General features: G+C 32.2%; 1 protein-coding gene across 1 annotated transcript; it reads left to right on the plus strand.

Moving 5' to 3' along the window:
* The first annotated feature begins 10,738 nt into the window (after nt 1-10,738).
* LOC115999958 (probable purine permease 4) lies at nt 10,739-12,244 on the plus strand. Its single transcript, XM_031239933.1, has one exon. The coding sequence runs from the start codon at nt 10,780-10,782 to the stop codon at nt 11,983-11,985; it is 1,206 nt and encodes a 401-aa protein (XP_031095793.1). The 5' UTR covers nt 10,739-10,779; the 3' UTR covers nt 11,986-12,244.
* The last annotated feature ends 2,545 nt before the right edge of the window (nt 12,245-14,789 follow it).

Consider the following 14,789-nt stretch of genomic DNA (forward strand, 5'->3'; position numbering starts at 1 on the left):
AGAAACTGATCAATTAATACCAAAATTAAACAGTGTTTGAAATCTACCATAATTAAAACGCTGCAATAAAAGACCCAAATGCCCTCTAGCTTCTAAAAATGGCGCCCAATCAATAAATAAATCAAAAAAAAAAGAAAAAGAAAAAGAAAGACATCAATCTTGCCATCCAATATCCTAGTCTAACGATCACTATTTGACCTCATAGACCTCTATAATATGCTAGTCCTCACCTGAATAGATTCCTATATATATATATATATTGACGGGTTCAAGTGAGATGGGTGTCTCATGTGAGAAATGAGAATGAATCTCAGCCCTAGATCAAAAAATAATTCGCCACCTACGAACTTCAACAATGTGCTCTGGAAGGCACAATAATGTGATATGGACGTCATAACAATGCGTTCTTGAAGACAAAAAAAAAATGTGCACTGAAGGCATAATTATTGAAAATTTTAAATTTAATATAGGATCTTCAACACAAATCATAAACGACCGTAAGTAATAAACAAGCAAATAATATTCAACTCAAATTAGTTATTAGTGATCAAGATTAATTGATCCTTTAAAAAAAAGTTTGTCACCTATGATTTAAAAAAAAAAATTGCTCTGGAAGGCACAACAATGTGCTCTAGAAGAAGGGACAATGTGCACTGAAACTCTGGAAAGACAAAAATGTGCACTATAAGTAGAAAAATATTAAACAATTATTGAAAAGACTAAATTTAATGCATAATAAAACTAGTAATTAGCGATTCATTCATGATCAAATTCCCTTTATATATATATATAGCACCCATGATCTAAAAATTGGGATACACAAAAATAATAATAATAATAATGTGCTCTAGAAGGCTAAACAGTGTGCTTAAGAAGGCCCATCAATATGCACTCTACGACAAACAATATTCACTACGAGGGCACAACATTGTGCTCTGGAAGGCATAACAATGTGCTCTGAAGAAGGACAATGTACACTAGAAGACAAAAAAAATTAACTTACACGAAATTACCATAATGCCACTGCATTTTTTTTTAAGTTGCTTCATTTTGAACCCTAGATTTGCACTTTGAAGAGACAAAATATGCACTCGAAAAAGGAACAGTATGCACCCAACGAAGAAAAATAATGCACCCAAAGAAAAAAAAAAAAAGAACTTTTTTTTTTGAGTACTACTGAATGAACTTACTTACCCTAAATTACCATAATGCTACCTCTTTAAAAAAAAAAAAAAAAAAATTTTACTCTTGACTCTAGATCTGGACGAAATCAATGGTTGAGATTTAACTCTATTTTTCACCTAAGACATCCTTCGCATTTGATCTTATAATATATATATATATATATATATATATATATATATATATATATATATATATATATATACATACTCGAAGTTTTGAATTGACGGAGTCACAGGACTCTCTAATTATAACAAATACTCAATATCAATATAGTTATTTTCCTATTTTCGTGTTCATCATCATTTATCGTAATTAATTATTTTAATTTTAATTAATTTCATTAGCTTGAAAAAAAATTATTAGTTGTACATTTGTAATTATATATGTAGTATTAATGAATATTGTTATACTTTATTTCACTAAATAATAATAATAACAACACGTACAATTCGATTGTACATGCATTCTGGATTTCTGGTTCACACTTCACAAACATGATTGAGGTTGCCCGTAGCTTTGGATATAGCTTTGTTGCTTTTATGACCATGTAAATATATTTTTCATTGATTTTACAAGTAAAATAATATCTTTTCTCTTAAATCCACTTTAAATTAAAATTTTCAGTCAAGAATGTGAATGACACTATTACATAAAAAGTTCAAAAAAAGAAAAAATGTGTATTCATCGAATATCTGTGAGTTAACTAGATAAAGAAAAGTCAAAAAGATTTATAGCAATAATAATCTATAAATTCTAGAAAGGGTAGTAAATTTACAATCATTGATTATCCGTGAGTTAACTAGATAAAGAAACGTCACAAAAGAGTTGGTGCAATACTTCATATCTGAAAGTACGTTCATTCATTATGCGTGAGTTAATTAGATAAAGAAAAGTCATGAAAAACATTTATACAATAATAAAAAATAAAATGAAATAAACACGTTAAAAACGAGTATTACAAAATAATATCAATAAATATTATACTAAATACCTTATGATGAAGAGCTCTAAGAACTCTAAATAGTTGTTTGAACAATGATTTACATTTAAATAACATTAGTGTCAATATTAGCATGTTCGGAACAATGAAAGAAATAATTTAGAGGTCTTTTTTTTTTTCTTAAAATATTTTTGAAAAGAGAATTAAGAAATAAATGGTAACCATTTGAGCCAACGAAATTCGTAATCTTATCCGTGAACATACTAAACTATATAATAGGGAAGTAAAGGTATAACTATGTATGATATTTGGACTATAATGTGTACTCAACGCTTGTTCTCATAGTACATGATACAATTAACCATATCATGCATATATAATTGACTAGTCGTACTTTGGGAGGGTTGGTATGAAAAAATAAGAATCATGTGTAATAATTTAATTTGAGACCCTTTTATATTACATAATATTAATCAAAAAAATTTGTCAAAATATAAGATACTCAACAAATATAAGATATAATCCAAAATTTTTATTTAAAAAACACATTCTAACTGTATATTTAGACGCCATTCAGCAAACTTTTGATTTCAATTTCTTCCAAATTTTTATTTTTGACTGTAGCTTCTTCAGTTATAAAAATAGTCTTCTTTGACTGGACACAAATATAATATAATATATATAATACATTGATTAAATAATATATATATATATATATATATATATATATATATATATATATAATTCTTTTGCTATAATAAATAAAATTGTAAAATTAAACTTTCTCTATATTTCTTACTCATAAAAAATTTACTCGGTTTTAAAAGGCATATATTTTTTAAGTGATGAAGCTACAATGTTATTATATTTATGAAGAACAAATTTTGAGAGAAAGGGTATTCAAAATTTGAGTACTTAAAAATTAGGAATCATTTACAACTTTTCAAAATATCGAATATTGTATCTATTAGGGGCAATCTCAATTAAGTTTTTCAAATAATTAATTGGGTGATCACAAGATTTTAAATTTGATTTTTTGTGGGAGCTATTTATTGGTTCTCCCTTATTTGAACCAGCCAGTGATCAATTTAAGTTGATTTACTTATTTAGGGTTCTTTGCATGCTAGATTCACAAAGTGAGCTTAGCTTTATCCATAATGCAGTATTAGGTAGCAGTTACATATTTTTTGTAAATAAAAAAAATATTGCAGCCCATTTGGTTTCGCCAATAAATATTTGAAGAATGAAATTAAAATTGAATGGTAAACCAGGATAATAGATTTTATTGTTTGTTTTGGTGAAAAAGAAATTACTGAAAATATGGATTCCATTCTTCAGTGGGGTTTGGAATGACGAGAAATTATGAATATAAAGATCAATATGTCTCTAACAATAATAATGATAATAAGTTAAGCATAAATACCACCTATGTAATTAAGAATTTTTTATGTGGGTATAATTGTCCAACCATGTTACCGTTACTTCCCATATCATGTGGAAAAAAAATACACCCTTTTGCTAAGAATTTATTTTCTTCAACTTTAAGGAATTGTTTTTCTAATGAAAAATATTTTCCATTGCAAACAACATAAAACAAAATTTTTCTCCACTTTTAGAAAAATATTATCGATCAAACCAAACACCCCCTTATACTTGATATAAAAAGTAGTAAAATAGTATAAATAAAAAAAATTATATGTACTCTTATTTTTTACTTTCAATTTTACTTTTACACTTAAAATTTTGATGTAGATAAAAAAATCTCGGTCAATTATGGACTTTGGTCTATCTGAGACTCCGAGAGTAGACTTTTTAGAGCAAATTAAAGATGAGAGGTCTCGTGGAAGATGTGAACAATTTTGACTGTGAGGTGTCTAATATGAGGAGTCCTTTCAATCTACCAGCAGCAGGAGTGATGACTAGTAATGTCACACGTCGATCAAAAAGGGTAATGGACACAAAAGCTTTTTTATATGTTAAAAAAGATTGACCTCTGATCTACATGAGTAAATTAGTAAAGTTTGAGATAATAATATAAAAACGTCCAGATATTTTGATGGAGAATTGGAGAGTAATATAATTTTGATGAGATTTTTTAAATTTCATTTTAATAATTTATTGTTCATCATTGTGTTTACTTATTAATTCAATACAATACAATATGTCAAAGACCTTGTGGTCTAATGGCACCGGTTGCAGTAGTTATGTCGTGGACCCAAGTCCACCTTGCAAGGTAGACCTGGGTCCAAAATCGACGCCGTTTTTTTTTTTTTTTTTTTTTACGTTTTTTTTTTACTAAACATATTGGCCTGAAATATGGAACACAAATTCTACATTCACATACACTATACTCTACATTCACAATTTGTAAACTCCACATTCACACATTACAGGATTATATGTTTAGTAACTATATTACCACTGTTATGAATTCACACATTCAAAACTCTATATTCAGAGGTCCTATACTCCATATTCACAACTTGAGAACTCCACATTCACACATTACAGGGCTAGAACTTTTTAACTCTATTACAGATTCACACATGCATAACTCTACATTCACGATTTCTATACTCCATATTCACAATTTGAAACATCCACATTCACACATTTCTGGGCAACTCTACATTCACACAATCATAAGTCTACATTCACGATTTCTATACTCTACATTCATACTTTGAAACCTCCACATTCACACATTTTTGGACAACTCTATATTCAGCAATATGTTTACTAATTTAAAAAAAAAAACGACGTAGTTTTGGACCCAGGTCCACCTTGCAAGGTGGACTTGGGTCCACAGCATAATTTGCGCACCAGTTGCACCCCTACTACACGGTAGGGGTGGATTTGAGCCTCAGTTTGTGCTTCATTTGATTGAGAAGTAGCTATAAACAGATACTACATTGTATCAGAGTACGACTTGAACCCCCCCCCCTCTCTTCAAACACAAACACACTTATATATGTCATATGAGAACAAGTCTGTAGTCGTAGTCTAGACATGCAAGTAAAATGTATTTACCAAAATGTCACTGCGTATGATCCATTAAATCTGAACACGTGGACAACTACGATTGATTCTAAGTTCTTTTCTGGGCATTGATTCTTACATGAAGGAAATATGATTTTTTACAATCTCTATTTTCTTTTTGGATACTATTAATCCATATTTTTCAAACATTGTGAAAATTGTGTATAAATGCGCTTTGTGTTCATTTTCTGTTTTTGAAATATATATATATATATACATACATACATACATACACACACACTGTGATGATACCTACTTTCAATGAATGAGATTAATCCAATCAAGAACGTAAGATGTATATTTACTAATTAGATATGTGGATGATAGGAATCGAAGTGCATGCTGGGACCAGACTAATTAGATATGGTATGCTGTAAAATGTAAATATGTACAGATGAGGTGGACGCGAGAAGGAAATGGGAAATGACTACATATTTTAGTCTATATATGTCTTGGTATGTGTGATACCAAACTAATGAACTTTCATTTATGTATTGCATGGATAGAAGGTTGATGATATCAATATATATACATACATACATACATACATATATATATATATATATACATATATATATATATATATATAGGGTTGCACTCTCGTGTGTACTGTCGCCCAGGTAAGAAATGAGAACGCTTTACAGCCGTCCACGTGTCCAGATCAACGAATCATATGCAATTTTAAAAAAAAAGACGCGGTGGCATTTTCGTAAATAACTGGAACTTTGGTGCACCTAGTTTCACTTACAAGTGCACCTAGTTTCACTTATAAGTGCACCTAGTTTCACTTACAAGTGCACCTATTTTTGCACATATTTTCACTTACAAGTGCAAGTAATTTAACTTTTTAATATTCATGCATCTATTTTCGCAAATATTTTCACTTACAAATGCAAGTAATTTACCTTGTTAATATTAATGCACCTGGTGCAACCTAAGTGCACCTAGTTATAACATTAGGTGCACTTAGTATTGATGCTCAGTGTATAATTCACTTGCACCTGTAATACATTTTACTTGCATCTGCAATACATTTTACTTGCACTTGTGCAAGTAATTTACTTTGTTTACATTCATGCACCTGGGTGCAACCTATGTGCACCTAATTATAACATTAGGTGCACCTAGTTATAACATTAGGTGCACTTAGTATTGATGCTTAATGTACAATTTACTTGCACTTGTAATATATTTTACTTGCACGTGTGCACCTTTTTCACTTAGAGGTGCAAGTAATTTACCTTGTTAGCATTTATGCACCTGGGTGCACCTAGTTATAACCTTACGTGCACCTAGTTATAACGTTATATGCAACTACATTCCGGACACGTGGCGCGCTGTGATTCGTCCGCAGTTCTCTCCTGGGCGGCCAGTGCGCACCAGAACGCGATCCTATATATATATATATATATATATATATATATATATATATATATATATATATATATATGATCAAATGAGAACAAGTCATTAGGAGATAAATATTAAGAACCAATCTCAGTCTTACATATGAAAAAATCGGATGGATAAGATCAAACAAAAAAAATGAGGTGACATTTTCATAATTATTATCAATTTTACTATGCAAACCTGAATACTAAAATATGTAATTCTCATAATTTTTTAAGTTTGCACATTTAAATATTTAATATTAACATTTTGCATATTTAGTATTAAAAGATTGCATTTGCAAAAATGCAAAATTGCATTGCAGTTAGGGTAGACCTAGCAATTATCGACACGACCCGTTAACACGACACGAAACCGGACACGAAAATAACGGGTTAGTGTTTAGCCTTAATATGTCCCGGGTCGTTAACGGGTTGACCCGTTAAGAACCCGTTATGTTTTCGTGTCTTAACAGGTCAACCCGTTAAACCTATTAAGAACCCGTTTAACCCGTTAATATTATCGTGTTAACCCGTTTACACGAACCCGTTTACATAGACCTGTTTAGAACCCGCTAAGAACCATTGTCATTTAGGTAAGAACCATTGTCTTTTCAAAATATATCATGAAGATGATTAAGAATGAATTTACTACATTAGGCCAAGATCATACATCAATTATTAATGTTCAACAATATGAAACTTGAATGTTTATTGTGCTCAATTTTATTCTAAAAACTAGTATGGACTTCTTTAATTATGATTTTTGGATGTTATTTTATAATTTTATGAATGTTATAAATTGAATATTTTTTTAGTTTGTTTGATGGATTGGATTGTATGTTTTATTTATTTTTTAATATAATTTAACTTTAAATTTTATTTTTTAATATATCAATAGATTTAGCGGGTTTAAACGGGTTTCGTGTCATATCGTGTCGACACGATCCGAAACTCGTTAATAAAACGTGTTTATCGTGTCAACCCGTTTAACCCGTTAACAAATCGTGTTCGTGTTACAATTTTGAACCCGTTAACCTTAACGTGTCGTGTTCGTGTTTAGCCTTATCGTGTTCGTGTCGTTATCGTGTCGACCCGTTAACGAACCCGTATACACGAATTGCAAGGTCTAAGTTAGGGTTTTGATTTTAGAGTTTATGAATGAATTTTTTTAATTTTATTTGATTTAGTTGTTCACTTTTTATTGTTTAAGGTCTAGCGTTTAAGGTTTATATTTAAAATTTAGCCTTTTCGTTGATTTTATAAAATTTACCCTGTTTATAGCTATTTTCTCAACCTACTGAAGCACAAAGAGTCAACAGATGCCTCTATTAAGGCTCGAACCCACTCCCTTCCATATGAGAGTGTACACCGGGTGCCGCTTGACTACAAGGTCTTTGATAATTATGAAACTGCCACCGCATTTTTTTAAAAAAATAATCTGATCAGATTCGTCGAATTTTTACAAATGTAAAACTGAAATTGATTTTTATTTCTCTCCTATGGTACTCTTCTCACAAGATTCTTATATGCCTCCACCTTTTTCAATCATAAAGATTTGTTAGAACTTTTATATTGGTGCTTATTGAATTTTAAAACTTATATATTGTAGGGGTTAAAATAAAACTAACTTAATGTTTCCTTACACAATGCACTTTTATAATTACCAATATTTCAATAAACACTATTAGTTGTAGTGTATGAGTTACACTCAATGTGGTGAGCTTTTGTAAGCACCAGATACTAATCTTCTTACCTGATATGATGACTTGCTTAATCATCATGATTTACTACTCTACTATCTTGTTAGGCTAGAATATTGAGTTCTAGGAACAAGAGAATTTTGCCATGGGCAAGTATTTCAATAAACACTAATTCTCATTTTTGATATTGCCATTTACTATTTTCCAAGTAATTATAAACTGAGTGTATGGATTGGCTTGCCCTCCCACACCATCCAAAATTTCACTTTAAAAATTTGAAGCTAATGAAATAGTTGAGATTTTAAATAGATAGACATAATAATTAATAGAAATAAATGTGACGCAGTGAAATTGAATAAGACATTAAAAAAATTGTTGAAGAATTTTTTATTTTTTATTTTTGCTAAAATTTTTGTTACTGACAAATGGAAATGAAGTTTGACAGATCTAGGTTCCTATAGTGCAATTCAACATATCTTATTAATATTATGCTTGAGTATTGAATTTTATATTCTTTTTTTTTTTTTTAGTTGCATACAAGGCAGATGAAATCCAAAAACAACAAGGCAATAACTTGTGTGAGACCGTCTCACGACTCACGAGCCTCAATCTGTGAGACGGGTCGAATATTTGATTAATGTAGTGTAGTCAAAGATCTGACTCATTAATCAATAATTTGACTCACCCGCCTCACGGATTGAGACTCATAAGACGTCTCACACAAGTGTTACACAAATAACAATAGTAGTTATAGACATGCTAGCCAAATCAGACTAATAGTGCAAATTATTCTGTGGGCACGGGTCCACCTTACAAAGGGGACCCCAGTACAAAACACAATTTATATACTGAATATTTACAATTTATATACTGAATGTTTGTGGGTTGGTATTTTTAGGATCTACCCACCCCAAGTAGATTGTATTGTTATACCATGGATAGGGTTCACCTTGTAAGGTGGTTGATGATGATTCTATATATTTTTATTATGAAAAATATAAATTATTTGTAAGTCAAAACACATAAATTGTGTATGTTAACATTGTGTGTTTGTAGCATACAAATTGTGAATTTTTAAAAAGTAAATTGTGAACATTCAAAATTCGAGAGATAATTTGTGAGGTAGATTGGCGGGTCTAGTAGGTAAATTTTAAAAATCAAATACTCCGTAATATTTTAAATTGCCAACAATAAAAATAAACACATTTAATATGTTCTGCATATAAATTTTTAAATTAAAGGAAAAAAATATAAATTTGAAAATCCAAAATTTGTAAAAGAAAATCATGGTATCCAATAGTCATACTTCCTCAAACGGTTTAATAATCAAAAGGGGGATTCGTAGTTGGTATTCAACAGAATATCTTATACTACTATTATCAACATTTATAAATGAATTATAATAAGAGAGTAAAACCGTTAAAATATTGTAACGGTAGCATAAAAGAGGGAAACGCACTGACTTATAGTGTTAAATGCAAGCAGACAAAATGTCAAATAAGCAATTACTTCAATTCAATTAAAATTGATGAGATCATATTTGATACAACATAACTTTATCTCTTAAATTTATGCTCACCACCCATCAATTCCTTATTCTCAAAACGGCAAAGTCTCTCGTCCCAACTCTTTAGGCCCTCAGACTAACATTTTGATCTGATAATATTATTTTGAAGTTAATTACAGCGACCCAACAATCTCAAATCTCAACTATTCAGTTACTTCTATCACTCTGTGACACCTGTGTTCCACAAACAATGACATTTGTCTCTAGCTTTGACCTTGACTCGTGGGCCCCTCTCCTGGCCTCGTCATTCATGTAACTCTACTTTAGGTGGGGCGATGGCGGATTGATGTAGTTAAAATGTTGAGATTCTTGTGTATATATATAAAATGTTAAGTATAAAAACTCAATCTTTCTATTGAAATTTGAGCTTGTGACTTCCCATTTAAAAGAGTCATAACATGTCAAGTAACTTGTAGATTTTTCTATGTGTATATGCTTACAAATTAAACTAAACTAAACTAAAAATTGCTCTCAAGGTTTAGCTTAATTGGTTTGTCGCCTGATTTGAAGATAAGGATGATGGCAGGTCTAGATCATTAGATTTCTTGTGTGCATATGAAGACTAAGATTTGACCGGTGAGTTGATTGTGCCACCCGTGATTTACTTCCGCAGTGACTTTTTTTGGAATGTCCACGAGGTGTCCTGAGCAGGCCCTTCTAACAGGAGGCACCTTTAAGCCTATACCATACTTCCGCAGTGACTTTAAGGATGAGATTCTGTAAGCTTAGAATTAGTTTGACAAAATTGAGAGTCTACTATCACCAATTTTATTTTTTATTTTTTAATTTTAAACTAAAAACTAAAAATTCCGTCAAAATAAAAAGAATTTCGGAAATAGAAATAGGCACCTAAAATTCCGTCTCTCTCTATATATATAGATTATAGGAAGATATATATCACATAGTCTCGCCAGCTGCCAGCATCCATCCATCAGATTCTCTTCACTCTGATCTTTAATGGCTTTCTCTGGTGCAGCGCCGCCTAAACAACCACCACTGCCCTCTTCCGACTCTCACCGCCGGCAAGAAAGCAATAAATTCTTGCTCCACTTTGCCGGCGGCGAGAAGACATCAACCGACCCAATGCATGAAGTTGGAGACAGAAGAAGAGGGAGCAAACGCTACCTCCTTCTCCTAGGAATCAATTACATGTTTCTGTTTGTGGGGTCGGTGTCTTCTAGCCTCCTTTCAAAGTTCTATTTCATCCACAAGGGCTCTAGCAGGTGGGTGTCCACTTTGGTCCAGTCCGCCGGATTCCCTCTTCTCCTCCCCGCCGTCTTCCTCCCTTACTATGTTTTTCAGTCCACTCAACGCCGGCCGTTTTCCCGGTTTACCTCGCAGATTTTCGTGGTGTCCGTAATTATCGGGTTCTTGTTAGGCCTCAACAACCTCCTGTTTTCGTGGGGGAATTCTTATCTCCCCGTTTCAACAAACTCCTTGCTTCTCTCTACTCAGCTTGTCTTCACTCTCATCACTTCCATGATTATCGTGAAACAGAAACTCACATTCGCCAACCTTAACTGTGTTATCCTTTTAACTCTGAGTTCTGTTTTGCTGGCTCTGAGTTCGGGCCATGACAAGCCCGAGGGCCTGACTCGGGCCAAGTTTTTCTTCGGGTTCTTCTCAACGGTCGGGGCCGGGCTGCTGTTCGCCCTCTATTTGCCGGTAATGGAGAGGGTTTACGCGAAGGTCTACTGCTACGCCATGGTGGTGGAAATGCAGCTGGTGATGGAGGTGGCCGCCACCGCGTTTTCCGTGGTGGGGATGGCGGCCAGCGGCGGGTTCGGGGAAATGAAGGCGGAGATGGAGCGGGAATTCGACCTGGGGCCCAGGGCTTACTGCCTCACGGTGGCGTTCAACCTGGTGACGTGGCAGCTCTGCTTCATGGGCACCGCCGGGATGGTGTTCCTCACCACGTCCCTCACCGGCGGGATCTGCATGACGGCTCTCATGACCATCAACGTCCTCGGCGGCGTCCTCGTCTACCACGACCATTTCGGCGGCTCCAAGGCCGTCTCCACCGCGCTCTGCGTCTGGGGGTTTTGCTCCTACGTCTACGGCATGTATATGAAGAGCAAAGAGGACGCCGGCGAAGAGAAGGCGGCGGCGCAGAGCAGCGAGTCTTCCATGGAAATGGGGGAGATCGTAACGCACAACGGCTGAGGGTCGGGTCGGTAGCCGCGTCGACCGTTACATCTCAAAACAGTAGCGCTTATATATCACTACTAGTTGTTATCCATAGACTGCCCCCAGGCCAGTAGAGTACAAACAAGCTAGATCAGGAGTGGTATCATTAATTAATATCATAAATTTCAGTGTTAATTAATATAATCCCTGATAATTAACTTCACTCTATTAGTTGTACCCAACAAAAAAAAACTGTGACTGCATTAACTTTTAATTAATTCCACCTTATACAACACTCTCTGCTTTCTTTCTTCCAAAATGTTAGAATCCCAATTATCCCAAGGCCCTAGCGTCTGAACATAGAGATTAGGCTTTTGCTCATATACGCCCTCACTTTGAGAGGTAGGTTGCTTGCACACTCCACTGGTGAGACTCGATTCATGATTTTTCTTCCCAACTAAGTTGTCCATGCGGGCATACTCTCTATTTTCTTGGTAAGATTTTTATTTTTATTAAAAAATCTTGTCCCAAAAGGTTGAATCTCAGTTCCCACATTCCAACTCAACAGATTTTCTTGGTAAGATTTTATTTTAATTAAAAAATCTTGCCTCAAAAGGTTGAATCCCAAACTCTAAAGAGTTCCCTATATTCCAATTCAGCAATGTAAATAAATGATTCAGAAATGATGTAATTCACGGTAATTCACCCGTGCGGGTGTTTACAAATTTCCCGTGCTGGTGTTTACAAGTTCGTAGTTGCTACTGGAAGCTAAATCAGCCTAGATTGGGTATGATAAGGGTAATAACAAAATGAGTGACACAATGATAGATGCATATGATTACATAGGGGAATTAGTTGGTTGTAAATTAAAGAGAATTAAGCACTTAATAATGGCGTAATTATAAACATGAGACATGCAGCACTACTCCTTAATCAGCGTCTTTAAGCGGCCGTCTGCATCAATAAATAATTAGAGTAAAGTAGACAGTGCTTAAAGCAAATTAAAAGCCATAAACTGATAGGCACGTTTTATAAAATCCCCGCACTAAACTGGCTAGCTAGAAGCATAGGACCATAACCACGCATCTCGCATCATTCTTAATACATGCTTATCCATTCCATTTTTTTAATTATTAAGAAAAAATAGTCAAATAAACCATCAAACCACCCATAGGAATACAATTAGACCACCAAATACACATACAACACACCATTAAACAAGTTAAAATCATGTTATTATACTAAAATCACTACTGGTTCTTCAAGTTAGTTATATGTCACTTCACTTATGTGGCATTATATTTTTCTTTTTATCATTTTTATATTCTTTTAGAAAATTGATTGTCCATGTCAACATTTTCCTTTTTCAATCAACAAAATTAGTGCTTAAAGTAATATTTAACTCTCCAACCCCAAACTTTTCAACATTCTCTACAAACTTTTTTTCCTCAATCTAAACTAGGCAAATTTTGTATTAATTTTACGATACGTTTCAAATCTCTCATAAATACTTTTTTTTTTTTTTTAATGTTCAAGCAAATTTTTTGTTGCCATCGCAACAAAATAATTGCTGTGAACAGCAGCAAGATTGCTGCTGTTCGCAGCAAAAATATTTGCTGCAAGTGCAGCAAATTTTTTAATTTACAATTTTTAAATTTTATTTAATTAATATGTTTATAATTTTATATAATTGTATGTTTATTAATTATTAATTTATATATATTTGAATTTTTTAAGAGATTCTTTATTTATTTTATAGTAATTATAAATGGAAGATATTCATCAAGAAAAGAGTAAAGGTAAAAATAAAGTTAATGGAAATTATGCATATTTTAATTCGTACTTTTTATGTGGAGAGACACCCGACAAGGCGAAATCAATGCCAATCAAAGATAATTGTACTAACAAGATGAATATTTTAATTCGTACTTTTTTTTGAAGGAAAATTTGTACTTTTTCATTCTAAACATTTTGATAATTACATTACTTAACATTAGTTGTTTCATTAGTTCAAGAAATATTTTTATTGGTTATATTTATAAAAATTGATGATATTTTCTTTATGAATAATATACTCTATTTTTGTGACATCAATATTTTTTTAAAATATTTTTACAATGCACTAATTTATAGATAATATATTAATAGAAGTTATGGAATGTTTGTGAGGATGTATTCAATTTAGAGTTTTAATGACCTTTGTAAACTTTTTAATATGAAAAAGTTTTTAAAAGTCTATAAATGTTTGTTCTATGGATATTTAAAAACTCTTACAAAGTTTATAAAAGTTTAAAAGATTCTAGAAAAGTTTACAAAAACTCTACAAAAGTCAATTAAAATCCATCACTTTAAAAGTCTTTGAAAGTTTTTTAAAGTCTTGATTGAATACACGCCCTTAAAATTTTACCACATACTTTTCTGGACTACTTCAAAATTTACAAATGTTTGAAAAAAAAAACTTCAAAAACCTTTTAAAATCCATCATTAAAAAAAAAGAAGAAGAAGTATTGTCCTAAATTTTATATAATAGACTTCAAGTATGGAGTGCGTTTCTTTTATACATTTAAAAAACATTAAATATATATTAAAAATTTTGACTATTTATAATTGTTAATAAATATACTCTCATAGAGTAGTAGTAAAGCATCAAATTAAATAAATTAAAGAAGGAACGGATCTATAAAGAGACTTACGCACCCCCTTAATGATGTATGGACCTGTTCCCACCCCTGACCTGAAACTGGTGGATGAGATAACATTAATTTTCAATAGTATTTTATCTAAGATGCTTAGAGATTTTCTGTAATATATATATATATATATATATATATATATATATG

This window comes from Ipomoea triloba, chromosome 12, assembly GCF_003576645.1.
Source record: "Ipomoea triloba cultivar NCNSP0323 chromosome 12, ASM357664v1".
NCBI lineage: Eukaryota > Viridiplantae > Streptophyta > Magnoliopsida > Solanales > Convolvulaceae > Ipomoea > Ipomoea triloba.

Coding starts and splice junctions, on each gene's coding strand:
- LOC115999958 (XM_031239933.1), top strand. CDS start 10,780: ATGGCTTTCTCTGGTGCAGCGCCGCCTAAACAACCACCACTGCCCTCT.